Raw genomic sequence first — 22,508 nt, 5'->3', positions numbered from 1 at the left:
TGATATTTAGGCCATGGACAGCAGCAACCCACAGAACTTTTCCATAAGAAAAGTGTTTTGTTGTCTGGGCGCGGTGGCTCAAGCCTGTAATCCCAGCACTTTGGGAGGCTGAGACGGGCAGATCACGAAGTCAGGAGATCGAGACCATCCTGGCTAACACGGTGAAACCCTGTCTCTACTAAAAAATACAAAAAACTAGCTGGGCGAGGTGGCAGGCGCCTGTAGTCCCAGCTACTCAGGAGGCTGAGCCAGGAGAATGGCGTGAACTTGGGAGGCGGAGCTTGCAGTGAGACGAGATCCAGCCACTGCACTCCAGCCTGGGCGACACAGCAAGATTCCATCTCAAAAAAAAAAAAAAAAAAAAAGAAAAGTGCTTTGTTTTGTGGAGGTGTGGGTCTCACTATAGCCCAGGCTGGTCTCAAACTTCTGGGCTCAAGCAATCCTCCTGCCTCAGCCTCCCCAAGTGCTGGGATTATAGGTGTGAGCCACCACACTTGGCCGAAAAGTTTTCTTACGTTGAGTAACACGTTTGCGATAACAAGTGGTTCAGTGCAGACCAACCTGAAAGTGTTGGGAAGAGGTGGATAAGGATAGCCTGTCAGGTGTCACAGTATCCCTCTGCTGGAGGAGCTCTGTGCAGGAGGTACTCTCCCAGAGCTGGACCAACCAGAACACGGGTTTTGGGCTTCTGGAAAGATTATTGTTTAAGTTGCACACCTAACTACCTGGTGAGTGGTTCTCTGTACCCTCTCCGTCGTTTTTTGTTTTCTTAAGAGTCAGAGTCTGGACCAGGCAAGGTGGCTCATGCCTGCGCCTGTAATCCCAGCATTTTGGAAGGCCAAGGCGGATGGATCACCAAAGGTCAGGAATTTGAGACTAGCCTGGCCAACATGGTGAAACCCTGTCTCTACTAAAACTACAAAAATTAGCCTGGTGTGGTGGTGGGCACCCGTAATCCTAGCTACTCGGGAAGCTGAGGCAGGAGAATCGCTTGAAACCGGGAGGTGGAGGTTGCAGCGAGCCGAGGTTGCACCACACCACTCCAGACAGGGTGAGACTCTGTCCGAAAAAAAAAAAAAAAAAAAGGGTCAGAATCTGCCTCTGTCCCTCAGCTGGAGCACAGTGATGCCATCCTAGTTCACTGTAGCCTTGAACTCCTAAGCTAAAGCAGTGCTCTAGCCTCAGCCTCCCAAGTAGCGAGGACTACAGGTGGCACCACCATGCCCAGCTAATTTTTAAATTTTTCTGCTACCTTGGCCTCCCAAAGTGCTGAGATTACAGGTGTCAGCCACAGTGCCCTGCCCCTTCCTATGGGCTTCTGTGATCTTACTAAACAGTTGAGCTTCCCTCTTGCAGCCTCTTTCATCATCTTTTCACCCTCTCTCTAGGGTTAGGTAATTCCCACTCACTCAGCCCAGCCCTGCACAAGGAGAAAAGTCCTGGTAAAGTTCAGGCTAGGGTGTCAGCCCATCTCTTTCTGGCTTTTCCTAGGTAGCCAGTCCTCTTCCACTTCTGGAGTTTTATATATATTTTTTTCTTTTAAGTATGATTTTCTTTGTATCAAAACCATACCAAAAAATAGAAGCAGAAAACTTCCACTGAAGCTAAAATAGTTTTCAGTTTGAGGTAGTAAGGTATATATTTTCACTTAAGTCATAGATTAGAACTTTTTGGCACTATGGGAAACTCTTTTTTTTTTTTTTTTTGAGACGGAGTCTTGCTCTGTTGCCCGGGCTGGAGTGCTGTGGCCGGATCTCAGCTCACTGCAAGCTCCGCCTCCCGGGTTCCCGCCATTCTCCTGCCTCAGCCTCCCGAGTAGCTGGGACTACAGGCTCCCGCCACCGCGCCCGGCTAGTTTCTTTTTTGTATTTTTAGTAGATACGGGGTTTCACCGTGTTAGCCAGGATGGTCTCGATCTCCTGACCTCGTGATCCGCCCGTCTCGGCCTCCTAAAGTGCTGGGATTACAGGCTTGAGCCACCGCGCCCGGCCCTGGAAACTTTTTATAATAGGTGACCATGAAATTATTACTTGAGGCCGGGCGGGGTGGCTCAAGCCTGTAATCCCAGCACTTTGGGAGGCCGAGACGGGCGGATCACGAGGTCAGGAGATCGAGACCATCCTGGCTAATACGCTGAAACCCCGTCTCTACTAAAAAATACAAAAAAAACTAGCCGGGCGACGAGGCCGGCGCCTGTAGTCCCAGCTACTCGGGAGGCTGAGACAGGAGAATGGCGTGAACCCGGGAGGCGGAGCTTGCAGTGAGCTGAGAGCCGGCCACAGCACTCCAGCCTGGGCCGCAGAGCAAAACTCCGTCTCAAAAAAAAAAAAAAAAAAAAAAAAGAAATTATTACTTGAAAGGAAGTTTAACCAGAGATCAAACATAGTTTTTCTAAAGGGCCTCCCTTTATTTTCTTGCTCCCTAAGGCATTCTCTGATGTGGTTGTGCTGAGAATCAGGACAGTTTTTTTTTTTTTTAAGCTTTAAAGGAAGGCTAGCTCATAAAAATAATAACCAGAAAGGCAAAGTACTCAATGCTTTTTTTGTGATGCAAGATATTATAAAAATCTAAAATCCATATTTACTTCTAGGAACTTTAAAAATATTCACATATTCATTATGTCATTCAACATTTGTTGGCGCTTCATTATGTTCTATGACCTGTGGCAAATGCTGAGGATAGAAAGAAAAATAAACAATATTCCTCTGAAAGTGCTATAGTGAATCCGGTGGAGATCTAGTGGAGAAGATACATAAGTGAACAAATAGTGACAATACATTGTGTTGACAGCATGAGAAATGAGCTGTGGAAGTGCAGAGGAGGGACCACATTATTCCTGCAGAGTCATTGGAAATGGCTATACAGGAAAGGTAACATTTGACTTGTGTCTGGAAAGAAGAGTAGGAGTTTTCCAGGTGAATGAGTAAAGAAAGGTCATTTCAACAGAAATATTGCAGGAGCAAAGGCAGGGAGGTGTGATAGAGAGTATTATGATTGGAGAATTACAGGATTTAATATTGGCTATGGAGTAATATTTGCGTTGAAAAGGGTGGAAAGGGCCGGGCATGGTGGAAAGGGCTGGGCATGGTGGCTCACGCCTGTAATCCCAGCACTTTGGGAGGCTGAGGCAGGTGCATCAAGTCGGGAGATCGAGACGATCCTGGCTAACATGGTGAAACCTCGAATCTACAAAAAATACAAACAAATTAGCCGGGCGTGGTGGCAGGTGCCTGTAGTCCCAGCCACTCGGGAGGCTGAGGCAGGAGAACAGCGTGAACCCGGGAGGCAGAGCTTGCAGTGGGCCGAGATCGTGCCACTGCACTCCAGCCTGAGGGACAGAGCAAGACTCTGTCTCAAAAAAAAAAAAAGAAAAGAAAAGGGTGGAAAGGCCAGCCAGGCTCAGTGGCTCACACCTGTAATCCCAGCACTTTGGGAGGCTGAGATGGGAGGATGTTTGAGCCCAGGAGTTCGAGACCAGCCTGAGTAACAAAGTGAGACCTCATCTCTACAAAAATAAAAATAAAAATAAAATAAAAATAAAAATAAATTAGCTGGGCACAATGGTATGTGCCTATAGTCCCAGCTACTTGGGAAGCTGAGGTGAGAGAATTGCTTGAGCCCAGGAGTTTGAGGTTGCAGTGAGCAAGATCGCATCACTGCACTTCAGCTTTGGTGACAGAACAAGACTCTGTCTCAAAAAAAAAAAAAAAAAAAAAAAAAGTGGGGGTGGAAATAAGGCTAGATAGGTAGGTGGGAAATAGAGAGCAAAGGACTTGGTTTTTAGGAGTCTGGGCCTGATCCCATAGCCAGTATAAGGAGCCACTAGCCACATGTGGTTATTTACATTATAATTAAATTAAAATCCAGTTTCTTTTCTTTTTTTTTCTTGAGATGGAGTCTCTCTCTGTCGCCCAGGCTGGAGTGCAGTGGTGCGATCTCCGCTCACTGCAAGCTCCGCCTCTCAGGTTCACGCCATTCTCCTGCCTCAGCCTCCCGAGTAGCTGGGACGACAGGCGCCCATCACCACGCCCAGCTAATTTTTTTTTTTGTATTTTTAGTAGAGACGGAATTTCACCGTGTTAACCAGGATGGTCTCGATCTCCTGACCTCGTGATCCGCCTGCCTTGGCCTCCCAAAGTGCTGGGATTACAGGCGTCAGCCACTGTGCCCTGCCCTAAAATCCAGTTTCTAAGTCACACTAGTCGCACTTCAAGTGCTCAGTAGCCACTTATGGTTGGTAGCTATCTATTAGAGCAGATATAGAACATTCACATATTTGCAGACAGTTCTGCTGGACAGCACTGCTACAGGCAGTGTGTGAAGGGCATTAAACAACCTTGGGCAGAAAAGTGACATGGTCATATTTATGTTTAGAAATAGTACTCTGGGCCGGGCGCAGTGGCTCAAGCCTGTAATCCCAGCACTTTGGAAGGCCAAGATGGGCGGATCACAAGGTCAGGAGATCGAGACCATCCTGACTAACACGGTGAAACCCCGTCTCTACTAAAAATACAAAAAACTAGCCGGGCGAGGTGGCGGCGCCTGTAGTCCCAGCTACTCAGGAGGCTGAGGCAGGAGAATGGCGTGAACCTGGGAGGCGGAGCTTGCAGTGAGCTGAGGTCTGGCCACTGCACTCCAGCCTGGGTGACAGAGCGAGACTCTGTCTCAAAAAAAAAAAAAAAAAAAGAAAAGAAATAGTACTCTGATAGCAGCATAAGAAATGGCATAGAGGTGGGGTATGGTGGGGTGCACCTGGGGTCTCAGCTACTAGGAAGGCTGAGGTGGAAGGATCATTTAAGCCCAGTATTTCGAGTCCAGCCTGGGCAACATAGTAAGACCCTATCTATTTTTAAAAAACCCTTTTCTTATAGACTAGGAAGAATCTTTTGTGTTGCTGCTCTCCAAGGTCCAGATATCATAAATGGCTCATGACTGTAATTCCAGCATTTTCCAAGGCCGAGGTGGGAGGATTGCTCGAGCCTGGGAGGTCATGGCTACATTAAACCATGATTGTATCACTGTACTCCAGTGTGGGTGACAGAGTGAGACCTTGTCTTAAAAAAAAAAGGCCAGGTGTGGTGGCTCACACCAGTAATCCCAGCACTTTGGGAGGCCAAGGCAGGCGGTGTATGAGGTCAGGAGTTTGAGACCAGCCTGGCCAACATGGTGAAACCCTGTCTCTACTAAAAATACAAAAATTAGCCAGGTGTGGTGGCGGGTGCCTGTAATCTCAGCTACTCGGGAAGCTGAGGCAGGAGAAGCGCTTGAAACAGGAAGGCGGAGGTTGCAATGAGCTGAGATTGCACCACTGCACTCCAGCCTGGGCAACAAGAGTGAAACTTCATCTCAAAAAAAAAAAAAAAAAAAAAAGGCCTGGAGGAGGGAGAGAAAGGGATTTGTCAAAATCATTTTAAAGTTAAGTGATCGTGGCCGGGCACAGTGGCTCACTCCTGTAATCCCAGCACTTTGGGAGGCCAAGGTGGGCAGATCACAAGGGCAGGAGTTCGAGACTAGCCTGGACAATATGGGGAAACCCCGTTACTACTAAAAATATAAAAATTAGCTGGTCATGGTGGTGGGCGCCTGTAGTCCCAGCTACTCAGGAGGCTGAGGCAGGAGAATCGCTTGAACCAGGAGGTGGAGGTTGCGGTGAGCCAAGATCATGCCACTGCACTCCAGCCTGGGCAACAGAGTGAGACTCTGTCTCAAAAAAATAAAAATAAAAATAAAATAAATAAATAGAATGAAGCGATCACAAATTACTATTTGGTTCTCTCTTTCTTAGCCCTACAGTCATAGCTGCCTTTCTTCTGATATCCACTCACCATGAAGGACAAAACTATCCAGAATTTAGGCCCAAAAGCATTGACTTCAGGAAGCCTTTTTCAGGTGGCATTCACATGCTCCAGCCCTTTCCTTCTCTATCTCCCACTAGAGAGGTCAGAAGGCATTTGGTGAGCCTCTAGGCTGATAGCCAAAGGGTCTTCTGGGCAATAAAGAGAGGGACAGGAGCAGTCACATGCCTGGGAGAATGGGAAATTCGCTTATCTGGTACCTAGTTTTAGACTGATGCTCCGTATTCATCTCAGATTATAACTTAGAATGTCCTTTACTTCTCACATCTAATCAGTCACCAAAGTCTGCCCATTCTATCGCCTTAATATCTCTCATATTGATTCCTCTCCATCTCTATCAGTGCCTTAACTTAGACACTCCTCCTTGTCACTTACATTGCCACTTTAGTCTTCCGGCTGGACTCCCTGGCTCTGTTCTCTTCTCTACTTTTCCACTCTTAACTGGCTCCTGATTGGTCAAAGTCTCTCCAGCTCTTTGGTCTGACATTTTACAATTTGACTCTATCCTGCCTCTCTAATCTCTTTTCTCAATAGTTTTCTCTCTAAATTTCAGCCAAACTTGAAGTCCCCTAAACATTCACCACTCTTTTTCAAAACCACACAGTGAGTAAATGGCAGGGGCAGGAATGAATTTGAGCCCATATTCTATGCACATTCTCCCATCTCTGTGTGTCTACTATGCTGTTTGTGAAGAAGTAGACAAGAAATATCATTGTAGAAATGGGTTATAGGTAGGAGAAAAGAGAAAGAAGACGGAGCTTTCAATTCAGTTCACCAGATGCATATTCCATGGGCTGGGCCCTGGACTAGATGCTGGAGATACAAAGATGAATAAGGTATTGGCCAGGTGTGGTGGCACATGCCTATAATCCCAGTGCTTTGAGAGGCTAAGATGGGAGGATCACTTCAGGTCAAGAGTTCGAGACCAGCCTGGGTAACATAGCAAAACCCCCTCTCTGCAAAATAAATACATACAAAAGCTGAGCTTGATTGTATACCTTTGTAGTCCCAGATACTCAGGAGGCTGAGGCAGAAGAATCGCTTGAGCCCACAAGTTTGAGGTTACAGTGATCTATGATCACACCACTACACTCCAGCCTGGGCAGCAGAGCAAGACCCTGTCTCAAAACAACAACGAAAAAACAATCAAATATGAATAAGGTATACATATCCTTGACCTTGGGAAGTTCATGGTTTATAGAAGGATGAAGTAAAAAGAAGAACTTGGTACCTGGAAAGCAGCCTGTGTTGAGCTGTCTTGGTTTCCCCAAATGGGTGGGAGGCTCTATTTTTAGAGGCTGAAGACAAAATAAGCCAGAGAAGCTACTGAATGTTAGATATGCAGGGATTTCTGCTTACATCTATATGAAAGTGTCCCTCTGGGAAGCTCAGTAAAGGCATTCCTTTATAACATATAACATCAGCAACAGAGCTTGGCAACAATAATATCCATTCCAGTACGTTCATGGATATTGCTAAGGTGCGTTTATATTTATATATGCTAATTTCAGCTCCCTTTTGGGTTCTAGATTCTTGACCTTTAAAAATATTCTAATTGTTGGCTGGGCGCGGTGGCTCACACCTATAATCCCAGCACTTTGGGAGGCCAAGGCAGGCTGACAACGAGGTCAGGAGATTGAGACCATCCTGGCTAACACGGTGAAACCCCATCTCCACTAAAAATACAAAAAATTAGCCAGGCGTAGTGACAGGCGCCTGTAGTCCCAGCTGCTTGGGACGCTCAGGTAGGAGAATGGCATGAACCCGGGAGGCAGAGGCTGCAGTGAGCCGAGATGGGGCCACTGCACTCCAGCCTGGGTGACAGAGCGAGACTCTGTTTTGAAAAAAAAAAAAATTCTAGTTGTTTTGGGAATCCTTGTATCTTCATACAAAGGACTAACCGTCTCCTTCTTCCTTCTTTTTCCTTTTTCCTTACTTAACCCAGAGAGTGTATTAATGTGAAGATGGATTTGTATCTTTTTTTTTTTTTTTTTTTTTCCCAGACGGAGTCCTGTTCTGTGGCCCAAGCTGGAGTGCAATGGCGCCCTCTCAGCACACCGCAGGCTCTGCCTCCCGGGTTCAAGCGATTCTCCTTCCTCAGGCTCCTGAGTAGCTGGGATTACAGGCATGCACCGCTACGCCCGGCTAATTTTTGTATTTTTAGTAGAGATAGAGTTTCACCATTTTGCTCAGGCTGGTCTCAAACTTGTGATCCGCCTGCCTTGGCCTCCCAAAGTCCTCGGATTACAGGCATGAGCCACCGCACCCGGCCATGTATCTTATTAGATTGTATTTACCTGGACTAGACGAGGAAAGACACTCTCTGGCTGCCAACCTGCCCTTTTGCAAACCTATAGTCACAATCCCATAAAACAGATGAAGCACAGGCCCTGAAATGAAACAGCTCACCACTTATATAACATTATGTTAACTAGGTACCTTCTTCCTGTCTCCATTCCTCATCTGTGAGATGGGTATAGTGATCCTCAGCCTCATAGGGTTATTGGAAAGACTGAATGAACCCATAAAGAACCGCCTGGCACATACTAGCATTTGATTGATTTTTTTTTTCTTTTTTTTTTTTTTGAGACGGAGTCTCGCTCTGTCGCCCAGGCTGGAGTGCAGTGGCCGGATCTCAGCTCACTGCAAGCTCCGCCTCCCGGGTTCACACCATTCTCCTGCCTCAGCCTCCCGAGTAGCTGGGACTACAGGCGCCCGCCAGGTCGCCCAGCTAGTTTTTTGTATTTTTAGTAGAGACGGGGTTTCACCATGTTAGCCAGGATGGTCTTGATCTCCTGACCTCGTGATCCGCCCGTCTCGGCCTCCCAAAGTGCTGGGATTACAGGCTTGAGCCACCGCACCCGGCCTTTTTTTTTTTTTTTGAGACGGAGTCTCGCTCTATCGCCCAGGCTGGAGTGCAGTGGCCCGATCTCAGCTCGCTGCAAGCTCCGCCTCCCGGGTTCACGCCATTCTCCTGCCTCAGCCTCCGGAGTAGCTGGGACCGCAGGCGCCCGCCACCTCGCCCGGCTAGTTTTTTGTATTTTTTAGTAGAGACGGGGTTTCACCGTGTTAGCCAGGATGGTCTCGATCTCCTGACCTCGTGATCCGCCCGTCTTGGCCTCCCAAAGTGTTGGGATTACAGGCTTAAGCCACCGCGCCCGGCTCGATTTTTTTTTTTTCTTATTTAAAATTTCACTTCTAAAACCCCAGTAGCATTTATTAGGCAACAATCAATCACTGTACTGGAGGAGCTATGGCTGGTCCATTATATTTCCAAGCATAATTAATTGTCATATCTGTGTTACCTCAGTACTTTGCACACAATTCTGGTATTTCACTTACCATACTAGATACTAATTATTTGTTACTAGATACTAATTATTTTTTACTATTATTTTGATTGAGTTTCTCAAGGACTGAGAAACTAATATTTTAATAAATTAATTATTTTTATTATTGATTAATTTATTCCAGCATCTAGCACGGACGTGGAAATATGACTTCTAACCTCAATTTAAGAGATGATTGGTCCCGCCCGGTGGCTCACGCTTGTAATCCTAGCACTTTGGGAGGCCGAGGCCGGCGGATCACCTGAGGTCGGGAGTTCAAGACCAGCCCGACAAACATGGAGAAACCCCATCTCTACTAAAAATACAAAAATTAGGCGTGCGTGGGGGCGCGTGCCTATAATCCCAGCTACTTGGAGACAGGAGAATTGCTTGAACCAGAGAGGCGGAGGTTGCGGTGAGCTGAGATCATGCCACTACACTCCAGCCTGCGCAACAGAGCGAGACTCCGTTTCACACACACACACACACACACACACACAAAAAGATCTGTGCTAGACGCTGAAAGGAATTAATCAGACAGGATCTCAGTCTTTTAAGAACTTTCAAATACAGAGGTGGTAACAAATCATTAGTGTATAATATTGTAAGTGAAAAATCAGAAATGTGTGCTAAGTACTGGGGTAACACAGAGATGGTAATTAATTCTGCCTGGAGAAGCAGCAGTGAATGTGACAACCTGAGTGAGGGCGGAAAGCAGGAGAATTTCTAGACGCTGAATTTCAGAAGCTTCCGGAACTAAAATGATGCGGAAGTTGAGTGAGTCTCGGTGGGATATTGTTGCTGCACCTAGTCAAGGCCGTTTCGTCAGTGTTTTCAGACGCCCTGGGAACGCGCTGCAGGTGCGGGTCTTCGGTTTGCACAGCTAGAGGCCGCGCAGTAGCAAAGGATGAGCGGAACCTTGGAAAAGGTAACGTAAATTCTACGCACGCGGGGCTCGGTGAGATGGTGGAGGGTGCATAGCGGGGTGGTGGCGGCGCGGGGACATCCGGGGATGAGACACTGGGGCGCCCAAGGTCCTTCCCAGCAGCACATGCGGCTGCCTGGCGTTGAAGGGACTGAGCAGATTCCTTTCCACCCGGGGCGAACTCTGCGGAGCCGAGCCGTGCCATCCCCACACCACACGCCACTCTCTCCACCCAGTGCCTGGAAAAGGGAGAGCTCTGCGATGGGAATCACCCCAGGATACGGTCCCGATTAACTCTATGACCTTGGGCAGGTCATTTTATATTTGCATTTAGTTATCAACTTCCAGAATTTTTTCTAAGAATGCAGTTTTGACTTGCTGAACTGATGAGGATGTGAAGCTACCTGGTAATAAGGAAAGAGTAGTAATAAACTACGTTTTCGTTCCTCCCCTCCCCTCCCGTCCCCCCCTCCCTTCCCCTCCTTTCCCCGCTCCCTTCCCCTCCCTTCCCTCCCTTCTCCCTTCCCTTCCCCCTCCCTCCCTTCCCCTCCCCTCCCCTCCCTTCCCCTCCCCTCCTCCTCCCTTCCCCTCCCCTCCACCTCCCTTCCTCCCCCTCCCCTCCCTCCCTCCCTCCCCTCCCTTCCCTCCCCTCCCATTCCTCCTCCCCCTCCCTACCCCCTTCCCTTCCCCTCCCTTGCCCTCCCCATCCCTCCCCCCTCCCCTCCCCTCCCCCTCCCTCTCCCCTCCCCTCCCCTCTCCCCTCCCCTCCCCTCCCCTCTCCCCTCCCTTTTCTTTCTTGCTCAGGCTGCTTGGCTCATCACAACCTTCGCTTTCCGGGTTCAAGCCATTCTGCTGCCTCAGCCTCCCGAGTAGCTGGGACTACAGGCGCGCGACACCATGCCTGGCTAATTTTTGTATTTTTAGTAGAGACAGAGTTTCACTGTGTTGGCCAGGCTGGTCTCGAACTCCTGACCACGTGATATGCCCTGCCTCGGTCTCCCAAAGTGCTGGGATTACAGGCGAGAGCCACCGCACCCCGCAAATTAACTACATTTTCGTTTCCAAAACCTTATTTAAGTGACTGTCATAAAACCGTATGAACCACTATAAATGTGTTCCTTGACTTTCTCCTATTCCCTTAAGAGATTTAACAGATTTCATTTGTGCTCTTTCAGTTGTATCATGCTGCTTAGATTAATGGCTCATTTTAGCAATTTATATTAAAATTTTATTTTGGCATTAATTGTGGAGACTATATTTCCATGATTCATAGATCAGCATGGTCATTGCAGCTCATGGATCTACCTATGGTTACCTTGGGGCTGCCCTTGAATGTGTAAGGGCCCACGCCTCACTTCATCCTTTATGAAACAATTCACTTGTTCACCTGAGCCAGTTTGTAAGAATTTGGCCAAATATGGTGCCAAGATAATAGAAAAAAAAAATTCAGAAAGTTTCAAAATTCCATTGTTAAAGATGGTCACACTGGTGACTACACTCCTTGATTTGCCTTGGTTGCAAGAAATGCTAAAAGGGAGGGAATACAATAGTATCAAGGAATACTATTTGCAACCATTTGGTTCTCCATGTTTCACCATGTTGCTCAGACTGGTCTGGAACTCCTGGAAAAGAGCCCATGGAAATCTGTCATTAAGGCCAGCATCTGACATGGGTATATAGGGCCTTTGGACATCTGATGCCACTGTTCTCTTCCCGACTCCTTAGTTACTCCTTAGTTGCTTTAGTCAGGTAACCTCGTCATTATTTGCCAAATGTAAGTCTGTCTCAAAGTGTTAGTTAATACTTTACATTTATAAGGAAGGTCGTGGGATTTGTGTCAGACAGTTCTATCTCTTGTTATGACCTTGGGCAAGTTATTTCACTTCACTGCTTGTGTTTCCTATCTGTAAAATGCAGATGATGCCCACCACATGGAACTGTAGAGATTATAGAGAATAATGTAGATAGGAGTATTTTGTAAAGTATGAAGGATGATGCAAATAAGAATATTGATATTATTCTATAGTTAATAAATTTTCATTTACATAATTTCATTTGATCTTCACAATATCACAAGATAATCCTGGCAGATGAGGAAATGGAAGCCTCATGTCTGGTATATAATAGAGACTTCAATGTCATACTGATGTCTTGAATGAATGACTGGAACCTAGGGTTTGTTTTTGTTTAGAGACAGGGTCTCACTTTGTCACCCAGGCTAGAGTGCAATGGTGCAATCATAGTTTACTAAATTCTTGAACTCCTGGGCTCAAGTGATTCTCTTCACTCAGCCTCAAGAGTAGTGGGGATTACAGGTACACACCACCATGCTCAGCTAATTTTTTTTTTTTTTTTTTTTTTTTTTTGAGACAGAGTCTCGCTCTGTCACCCAGGCTGGAGTGCAGTGGCGTGATCTCAGCTCACTGCAAGCTCCCCCTCCCGGGTTCATGCCATTCTTCTGCCTCAGTCTCCTGAGTAGCTGGGGCTACAGGCGCCTGCCACCACGCCTGGCTAATTTTTTGTATTTTTAGTAGAGGCGGGGTTTCACTGTGTTAGCCAGGATGGCTCGATCTCCTGACCTTGTGATCCGCCCGCCTTGGCCTCCTAAAGTGCTGGCATTACAGGCGTGAGCCACTGTGCCCGGCTGCTCAGCTAATTTTTTTATTTTTAGTAAAGATGGGGTCTTGCCTTGTAGCTCAGGCTAGTCTTGAACTCCTGGTTTCAAGCAATCCTCCCACCTTGGCCTCCCAAAGTTCTGGGATTACAGTGAAAGAGATCAAATGAAAAAAACTAAAAGGCAGAAATGAAGTCCACAGGCAAGCAGCCTGGGCGGCGCCCTGACAGCCTGGGTGGCGCCCTCAGCCTAGTTAAAGATCGACCCCGGACCCAACCGATTAGGTTAATTAGGTTATCTATAGACTCCGGACATTGTAAGGACAAACGTTGTGAAAGTCTCTGTCCTGCTCTAATTACTGGTATCTGCCACATATCTTAGTCCTGGGCCCAGTACAAACACAATCCTCTATTTTGTCCCAACTTCCTGAGCCCAACACAAACACATCCCCCCACCCTCACACATCTCAGAAACACCACCTAGAGAGCCCCTGATAAGATCACAACCGTTTGTAGTTTTACTAAAAGCGCGGGAACAAATGGAAAACTGTTAATTGTATTAACCAATTACCAGTTGTAATGCTGCAACCAAAAGAATTCCTTTGTACCTCTGTAACCTTACCTATCCTGTATGCATCGGGCTATAAAAAGCGGCCACATGCATCATTCAGAGCCCTCTTGTATGTTGTAAAACAGAGGGACCAAGTTCGAACTTGCATTAAAGATCCTTGCCGCTTGGCTTTGACTCCGGATTCTGGTGGACTTCTTCGGGGAATAAAGGGTCTGGGCATAACAACAGATATGAACCACAACTCCCAGACGAAACCTAGATTAGTTGTACCCCTCCTAAGACCCCACCACCTTTTCTTTTCTTTTCTTTTTTTGAGACAGGGTCTCACTTTATTGCCCAGGCTGTAGTGCGGTAGCACAATCTTGGTTCACTGTAGCCCCGATCTCCCGGGCTCAGGTGATTCTCCCACCTCAGCCTCCCGAGTTGCTGGGGCTGCAGGCACCTGCCACCACGCCTGGCTAATTTTTGTACGTTTTGTTGAGACAGGGTTTCGCCGTTTTGCCCAGGCTGGTCTGGAACTCCTGGGCTCAAGCAATCTGCCCATCTCGGCCTCCCAAAGTGCTGGGATTACAGGCGTGAGCCACCATGCCTGGCCCACTGCTTTTTCTTTTTTTTTTTCTTTTTTTTTTTTTTGAGGCAGAGTCTCACTCTGTCGCCGGGGCTGGAGTGCAGTGGCCGGATCTCAGCTCACTGCAAGCTCCGCCTCCCGGGTTTAGGCCATTCTCCTGCCTCAGCCTCCCGAGTAGCTGGGACTACAGGCGCCCGCCACTTCGCCCGGCTAGTTTTTTTGTATTTTTAGTAGAGACGGGGTTTCACCGTGTTAGCCAGGATGGTCTCGATCTCCTGACCTCGTGATCCGCCCGTCTCGGCCTCCCAAAGTGCTGGGATTACAGGCTTGAGCCACCGCGCCCGGCCAGCTTTTTCTTTTCTGAGTATTTTACGTCTCCCTAATATGATAATGTTCTTGGTTTTCCTCATCTGTGAAATGCAGGATGAAAACCTTTCCTGGCTTTCGTATGTGTCAGACCTTTCCTTCTTTGTAACCCGTACAGCTCGTTATACTGATCTAACATAGGATAATAAATAATTTGTGCATCTGCTTTCCTCATTAGAAAGTTTTGTGGGTATGCAACTATATTTTCTTTTTTTTTTTTTGTTTTGAGATAGGGTCTCGCTCTGTCACCCAGGCTGGAGTGCAGTGGAGTGATCTCAGTTCACTGCAACCTCTGCCTCCTGGGCTCAAGTGATCCTCTCGCCTCAGCCTCCTGAGTAGCTGGGATTACAGGCATGTGCCACCATGCCTGGCTAATTTTTTGTATTTTTTTGTAGAGATGGGGTTTTTGCCATGTTGCCCAAGCTGGTCTCAAACTCCTGTGATCCGCCTGCCTCAGCCTCCCAAAGTGCTAGGATAACAGGCGTGAGCCACTGTGCCAGGTTGCAACTGTATTCTTGTCTATATGCACCCACCCTATAGTGTGTTTGGCCTAAAGTAGGTACCTGGTAAATGTCGAATGAATAAGTGGATGAACAAATGTTGATATTACATGGTAAGTACATGGTAGAGCTGGGACTAGAACTTCTAACTCTTAATTCAGTGCTTTTTCCTTGGGACCCTAAGAAGTTTCTGGCTGCAGATAATCTCAAATTTTATTTTATTTTTGAGATAGGGTCTCACTATGTTGCCCAGGGTGGTCTTGAACCTCTGAGCTCAAGTGATCCTTCCACTTCAGCCTCCTGGGTTGCTGAGATAAAGACATGCCCTTCTGTGCCTAACTTCATCTCAAATTTTAGATGAGTGAGAAGCCCAGCTTTGCTAGAATAAAACTGGATAGAGCCAGTACCTCTTTGGGTCAACAGAAGGAGTTCAGCAGGGTGGAACCAGAGAAGGCACTCATGCTGATATTTATCAGATCAGTGTATTGATGATCACGATGGCAGGATGGTATCTGGGGAAGTTGGAATGCACCAAGAAAATGAGTATTGAATCACTTGCACAGAAAATGAATGGCTCACGGGTGTCAAGCTCAGGTCTACATGCCACTCACTCTGAGATCACCACTTTTTTCTCAGGGATTACCTTACTCCTGAACCAGAAGGGTACAGTTAGGGGAGACGCTGTGATCACTAATGGTGTGCCAAATTATGTCTAATATGTCAGCCCAGAAGGAATATCCTCGGGAACTGATCTCAGAGATAAGATGTTTTCACATTTCAGCATTTGAAGGCTAAAGTGGAACAGAGTTCATATGAACAAAATATCCTCCTAATACATTCAATAGACAAGAATTAGAGGACATTGAAAGACATGAACTAGTAGTACACACATTTTAGAGTATCTAGAAGGGCAGGAAGTGCAAAAGCACAGAATAAGCAAGAAGTTGGCTATTTCCTGGTCACCAGTAGACCACAGGCCCTGGAGGAGCTTTTCTATTTTGTTAATGGTTTTATCATCAGCACCTGTCATACCCTAAGGCACATACTGTTTCACAAATGAGGAACCAAACAATTACCACCACCATTATCATTGTTACCAATTTGACCATTAATAATGCAGCTTGTACTTGTTGGCCCTTTTCATGTGTTATCTAATTTAATCATGTCAACAACAAGTCTATGAGGTAAATATTTTTACAAACTCTTCAGAGATAAGGAAATGAGGTTTAGAGAGATTTACTAATTTGATTAGCAGATATTTATTGGGCACTTGCTGTGTGCCAGAGTGTATGCTAGATGCTGGGATGTAGCAGGTTCCTGTCTTCATGGTGCTTATGTATTTATTTATTTATTTGGAGACAGAGTTTTGCTCTTGTTGCCCAGGCTTGAGTGTAATGGTGCAATCTCAGCTCACTACAACCCCTGCCTTCCGGATTCTCCTGCCTCAGCCTCCTAAGTAGCTGGGATAACAGGCATGCACTACCACGCCCGTCTAATTTTGTATTTTTAGTAGAGATGGGGTTTCTCCATGTTGGTCAGGCTGGTCTTGAACTCCCGACCTCAGGTGATCTGCCCACCTTGGTCTCCCAAAGTGCTGGGATTACAGGCATGAGCCACTGTGCCCGGCCATGGGGCTTATTAAGAGATGGACTAATTAAACTTATAACTACTTAACTGACTATGATAAATGCTGCAAATGGAAGATTCAGGATACTACATGACTGTGTAGCAGCAGGATCCAAGCAAGTCTGAGCAGTCACGAAAGTTTTCTTGAGGACACTGCATGACTACTAAGATTTAAAGAGTAAGTGGGATTTAGAGAGAGAAAGTATATTCCAGATAAGGAGAAGAACATGTGTAAAGGCCCTGAAATGAGAACACACTTGGAGTTCCAGAGGAACTCCTAGAGGAAGTTGGGAGGGAGAGAAGCACTGGGGTGTAGATTAAGGGAGAGTATGCAGATAAGTATTATGGGAGTGAGAACTGAGATAAGGGATTGGATTTATATTTAGGCCAGGCATGGTGGCTGGTAATCCCAGCACTTTGGAAAGCTGAGGTGGGTGGATTGCTTGAGCTCAGGAGTTTGAGACCAGCCTGGGCAACGTGGCAAAACTTTGTTTCGACAAAAAATACAATAATTAGCCAGGTGTGGTGGCATGCTCCTGTAGTCCCAGCTACAGGAGCCTGAGGTAGGAGGATCAGTTGAGCCTGGGAGACCAAGGCTGCAGCGAGCTCTGTGATTGCCCTACAGCACTCCAGCCTGGGTAAGAGAGCGAGACCCTGTATCTATCCATCTATCTATCTATCTATCTATCTATCTATCTATCTATCTATCTATCTAGACTATCTATCTGTCTCTAAATAAATAAAATTAAATAAATCAAGGCTGGGTGCGGTGGCTCACGCCTGTACTCCCAGCACTTTGGGAGGCTGAGGCAGGGGGATCTCCTGAGGTTGGGAGTTTGAGACCAGCCTGACCAACATGGAGAAACCCCATGTCTACTAAAAATACAAAATTAGCCGGGCATGGTGGCGCATGCCTGTAATCCCAGCTACTCAAGAGGCTGAGGCAGGAAAATGACTTGAATGCGGGAGGCGGAGGTTGCGGTGAGCTGAGATCGCAGCATTGCACTCCATCCTGGGCGACAAGAGTGAAACTTCCTCAGAAAAAAAAAAAAATCAAATCAGGTCAGACAAACAAACATTTTAGATGGTGACCACAGGATTGTAAAATCGGATTAAGTTCTAGAGAATGTTAGGGAATTGAGTTTAATGGAGCTCAGCTCTGGCTTAGAAGTATCATCCAGCACTTGTGTTATGAGGGCAAGTATTTACTTCTCTTCTTTCTTTTTTTTGAGATGGAGTCTCACTCTGTTACCCAGGCTGGAGTGCAGTGGCGTGATCTCGGTTCACTGCAACCTCCATCTCCCGAGTTCAAGTGATTCTCCTGCCTCAGCCTCCTGAGTAACTGGGATTACAGGCATGCGCCACGACGCCCAGCTAATTTTTTTTTCTTTTTCCTTGGGGGATGGAGTCTCGCTCTGTTGCCCAGGCTGGAGTGCAATAGTGTGATCTCGGCTCACTGCAACCTCCACCTCCGGGTTCAAGCAAATCTCCTGCCTCAGCCTCCCGAGTAGCTGGGACTACAGGGACCCGCCACCACACCCGGCTATTTTTTTTTTGTATTTTTTTTAGTAAAGATGAGGCTTCACGGTGTTGCCCAGGCTAGTTTTGAACTCCTGAGCTCAGCCAGTCTGCCCGCCTCGACCTCCCAAAGTGCTAGGATTACAGGCATGAGTCACTGCACCTGGCTCATGCCCAGCTAATTTTCGTATTTTTAGTAGAGACAGGGTTTCACCATGTTGGCTAGGCTGGTCTTGACCACCCTGGTCTTAGGTGATCCACCCCCCTCCGCCTCCCAAAGTGTTGGGATTACAGGCGTGAGCCACCGTGCCTATAATTCATTTCTGAATTTATTTTTTTTAAAAGTATAACAGCAGGATCCAAGAAAGTCTGAGCAGTCATAAAAGTTTTCTTGTGACCTTTTTAATAATTAAGAAATATAATTCATGTATTATAATATTCACTCTTTTTTTTTTTTGATATGGGGTCTCGCTCTGTCGCCCAGGATGGAGTGCAGTAGCGTGATCTCGGCTCACTGCAAGCTCCGCCTCCCGGGTTCATGCCATTCTCCTCCCTCAGCCTTCCGAGTAGCTTGGGACTACAGGCGCCCGCAACCACACCTGGCTAATTTTTTTTTTTTTTTGTATATATATATATATTTTTTTTTAGTAGAGACGAGGTTTCACCATGTTAGCCAGGATGGTCTTGATCTCCTGTCCTTGTGATCTGCCCGCCTCGGCCTCCCAAAGTGCTGGGATTACAAGCTTGAGCTACCGCACCTGGCCTATTCACTCTTTTAAAGTAGATAATTTAATGGTTTTTAGTATATTCACAAACTTGTACAACTGTTCACTATTTAATTCCAAAACATTTTTACCATCCTAAAAGGAAACTCCTTACCCGTAAATAGTCACTCTCCATACTGCCATCTCCCAGCCCTTAGCACCCACTAATCATCTTTACATCTTAACGATTTGTCTATTCTAGTCATTTCATATAAATGAAATCATTTAATATTGATGGCAGCAGTGGGCCATCTGCAGTGGCCACTGCCACCACTCTGGCTGCAGCAGGGAGGTGTGGCCAGGGCTGCATGTTTTATGGAGGCAGCCGGAGCCAGGGACAAGTGGGAGCCCTGCCCCTTCTGAGTTGGGGTGGTGCCCAAGTCATGGCTGTGGATCTGGGCCTCCTGCTCCCCGCAGCAAGCAGGAGCCCCGCTCCTCCGAGTGCAGTTATGGCTGCCCAAACTGACTGCAGACCCAGGCATCTGTGCACTCTTGTGGGGCCCAGGAAGGCTGCCCCAGCCATCGCAGGCCATCAGAGGGGTCTGTTTCTGCTGCCTGGCTTCTCCCTGCTGTTGGCACCAGCTCTGATCTTGGAGTAAAACTGGGGCCAAGCCCAGGCCTGTCGCAGCCTGGCCAGGTGTACACACATTCGGGGCAGTGCTGACACGCCAGCCTCTTGCCTCTGTGACCCCCTCTGGACTTTGGGCACCAACAAGCATGAGAGGGAAGCCGAAGGGGAGGCTGAAGGGAGCTCAGCACTGGCCTGCACGTGCCCCTTGGCACCTACAGGGCACCATGATTGACAGTAGGAGGCAGACAGGTTCTTGGGCAGAAGGGTACAGGTTGCTGGTGAGGCACCACTTTTAGGCCAGGGAGTGCCTGAAGTCTGGGCCTGGGCTGCCAGTCCCGTGGACACGAGTGGGAACTTACGGTGCCTTTTCCAGGCTTGCCCATGGCCACCCATGGACAAATCAACATGTACTTCCTCCCCTCTGAGGCTCATAAAAACTTTGAGGCTGGGTGTGTTGGCTCATGCCTGTAATCTCAGCACTTTGGGAGGCTAAGGCAGGCAGATCGCCTGAGGTCAGGAGTTTGAGACCTACGTGGACAACATGGTGAGACCCCATCTCTACTAAAAATACAAAAAAATTAGCCGAGCGTGGTGGTGGGCGCCTGTAATCCCAGTTACTTAGGAGGTAGCTGGAGAATCCCTTGAACTAGGGAGACAGAGGTTGCAGTGAGATCATGCCATTATACTTCAGTCTGGGTGAAAAGAGTGAGACTCTGTCAAAAAAACAAACCAACCAACCTTGGGCTCAGCCAGAGCTGAGCAGACATTGGGACAACTGGCTACAGAGAGGAGCTACCCACTCTAGAGCTTTCTCAGCTGAGAACTGGGAAGACATTCAGACGACCTGCCTGCAGAGGGGAGCTACCCACTCCAAGGGCCTCCTCTGAGCTATTTTGTCACTCAATAAAGCTCTTCTTTGTCTTGCTCACCCTCTGCTTGTCTGCATACCCCATTTATTCTGGTTGCAGGACAAGAACTTGGGACCCGTTTAATGGCAGGGCTGAAAGAGCTGCAACAGAAACAGGGCTGAGATGTGCCCCTTTTTCACCATGTTGTGGGTGAAGAGAAGGAAAGAAGAGCTGCCGCCCTTCGGGGAGCCCAGACCTGGGAGTTCCCTGAGCCAGGGCTGTGACTGTCTCCTTGGAGCCCTGTGGTTGCTGGCATCTCCAAGCTTCTGAGCACCACATGTTCCCCAGTGCCAGCTGTGAAAGCTGCTTGCGGTGCACCTGGTCCGGCCCCACAGAGAGCCGGCACCTGTGCCATCACCTGGAGTTGCCCTCCCTGCTGCAGCAGCCGGCATGTCTGACGGTGCACATTGGCAAGACCCCATGCTCACTCACACACCCCTCACCAGCCATTGCCTGACTTGCCCTTGGCAGGAGTGGGACCCAGGCTGGTAGCATGAGCCAAGCACAGCCTGCCAAGACAAGTGGGTGAAACAAGCCCAGTTGACCAGAGCAAAACTTGGGCAAAGATGCCACCGGCCACAGACTTTTCCGGCCGGAAAAATGACATTCCAAAAATCCCGTAACAATATGTGAGGTCAGCTGACTTTCCAAGGATTGTACAGCTAGTAAAATGGAAGTGCTGATATTCAAACACAAATTCGTGTTTGGGTTTGGATATAAAACTTGTGCTCCTAACAGCCATAAGGACCCAATCCAAAGGCAGACTTTGATAGTAAACATAATGTGTTTAGAAGGTTATGGCTAAAGGAAAGACTGGAACCAAAAACATTTTTTTTTGTTTTGTTTTTTGAGACAGAGTCTCACTCTGTTGCCCAGGCTGGAGTGCAGTGACATAATCTTGGCTCACTGCCACCTCCGCCTCCTGGGTTTAAGCAATTCTCTTGCCTCAGCCTCCCGTGTAGCTGGGATTACAGGCGCCCACCACTGCGCCTGGCTAATTTTTGTATTTTTAGTAGAGACAGGGTTTCACCATGCTGGCCAGACTGGTTTCGAACTCCTGACCTCAGGTGATCTGCCTGCCTCAGCCTCCCAAAGTGCTGGGATTACATTCGTGTGCCACCTCGCCTGGCCAACAAAAACAATTTTTAAAAGAGCTTGAGAAAACCTGGAGGCAATGATTATTGCCTTCAAATACTTGAGGGATTTGACTTCTCGTATGAAAAACAAGAACTGAACTTAGTTTGTATGATCTCAGAATGGGGAACTAGGTACAAACCGTAGAAGTTACAAGGAGATGGGTTTGGGCTTTCTGTGTGGGAGAACATTCAGATAGTTAGCAGTGTCTGAAAATGTTTCAGTTTTGACTAGGGAGGTATTTAAGTAGCAGATGGATCGTTACGGACAGAGAGGCTAGTGTTGGTTGTGTACATGGGAAAGGTAGTGGTGAGGCTGGATGCAGTGGCTCACACCTATAATCCCAGCACTTTGGGAGGCCGAGGTGGGTGGATCACGAGGTCAGGAGTTTGAGACCAGCCTGGCCAACATAGTGAAACCATGTCTCTAGTAAAAATACAAAAAATTATCCAGGCTTGGTGACAGGCACCTGTAATCCCAGCTACTCAGGAGGCTGAGGCAGGAGAATCGCTTGAACCTGAGAGGCGGAGGTTGTAGTGAGCTGAAATCATGCCATTGCACTCCAGCCTGGGCAACAGTGCGAGACTCCGTCTTGGAAAAAGAAAAAAAAAAAAAAAAGAAAGGAAGGTAGTGCTGGGCACTGAGAGTGGAAAGCCAGTAAGAATTTGAAACTTCTGATAAATGAACTCAGGCAGGGACTGGGCTTTCCCAGGATGCCTAAGATGAGAGTAAACTCCATTGTAAGCTTTGGAACGTAGAGCCTGGGCAACATGGCAAAACCCCATCTCTACAAAGAAAAAATAAGCCAAGTGTAGTGGTGCACATCTATAGTCCCAGCTACTTGGGAGGGTGAGGCGGGAGGATGGCTTGAGTCTAGGAGGTCGAGGTTGTAGTGAGCCATGATGACGCCACTGTGCCCCAGCCTCGGTGACAGAGCAAGACCTTGTCTCAAAGAAAAAAAAAAATTGGAATGTAGATCAAGATGTTGTTGTTCATCTCAGGGAAGAAAATAAGAGCTGTCATGTAATAGCTGACTTGCTTTGCAACAGGAGTATAGGATATAGTATATAGTGGTGGAGAGAGCACTGATTGTGGGGTCAGCTAGAACATGACTTATTAGTTGTGTGCATTAGACATGTTAATTCACTTTTCTGAGCTTTGATTTCCTCACTATAAAATGCGGTAGAAATATCTACTTCACAGGAGTGGAATCATAGACATTGGAGACTTGGAAGGGTGGGAAGGTAGGAGGGAGATTAG

At 47.4% G+C, this 22,508-nt stretch overlaps 1 protein-coding gene across 1 annotated transcript in view; it reads left to right on the top strand.

Annotated features, from left to right (window-relative positions):
• The first annotated feature begins 9,425 nt into the window (after positions 1-9,425).
• Positions 9,426-22,508, top strand: part of MRPL48 (mitochondrial ribosomal protein L48) — an 84,774-nt gene continuing 71,691 nt past the window's right edge. Inside the window, exon 1 of the mRNA XM_030918346.1 lies at positions 9,426-10,112. Within this exon, the coding sequence (XP_030774206.1) occupies positions 10,092-10,112 (21 nt within the window). The 5' untranslated portion in view covers positions 9,426-10,091. The remainder of the gene's footprint in view (positions 10,113-22,508) is intronic.

Source organism: Rhinopithecus roxellana, chromosome 15 (assembly GCF_007565055.1).
Source record: "Rhinopithecus roxellana isolate Shanxi Qingling chromosome 15, ASM756505v1, whole genome shotgun sequence".
In the NCBI taxonomy this organism is placed as follows: Eukaryota; Metazoa; Chordata; class Mammalia; order Primates; family Cercopithecidae; genus Rhinopithecus; species Rhinopithecus roxellana.
The sequence above is the reverse complement of the archived record's forward strand: the minus strand, read 5'-3'. Positions and strand labels throughout refer to the sequence as shown.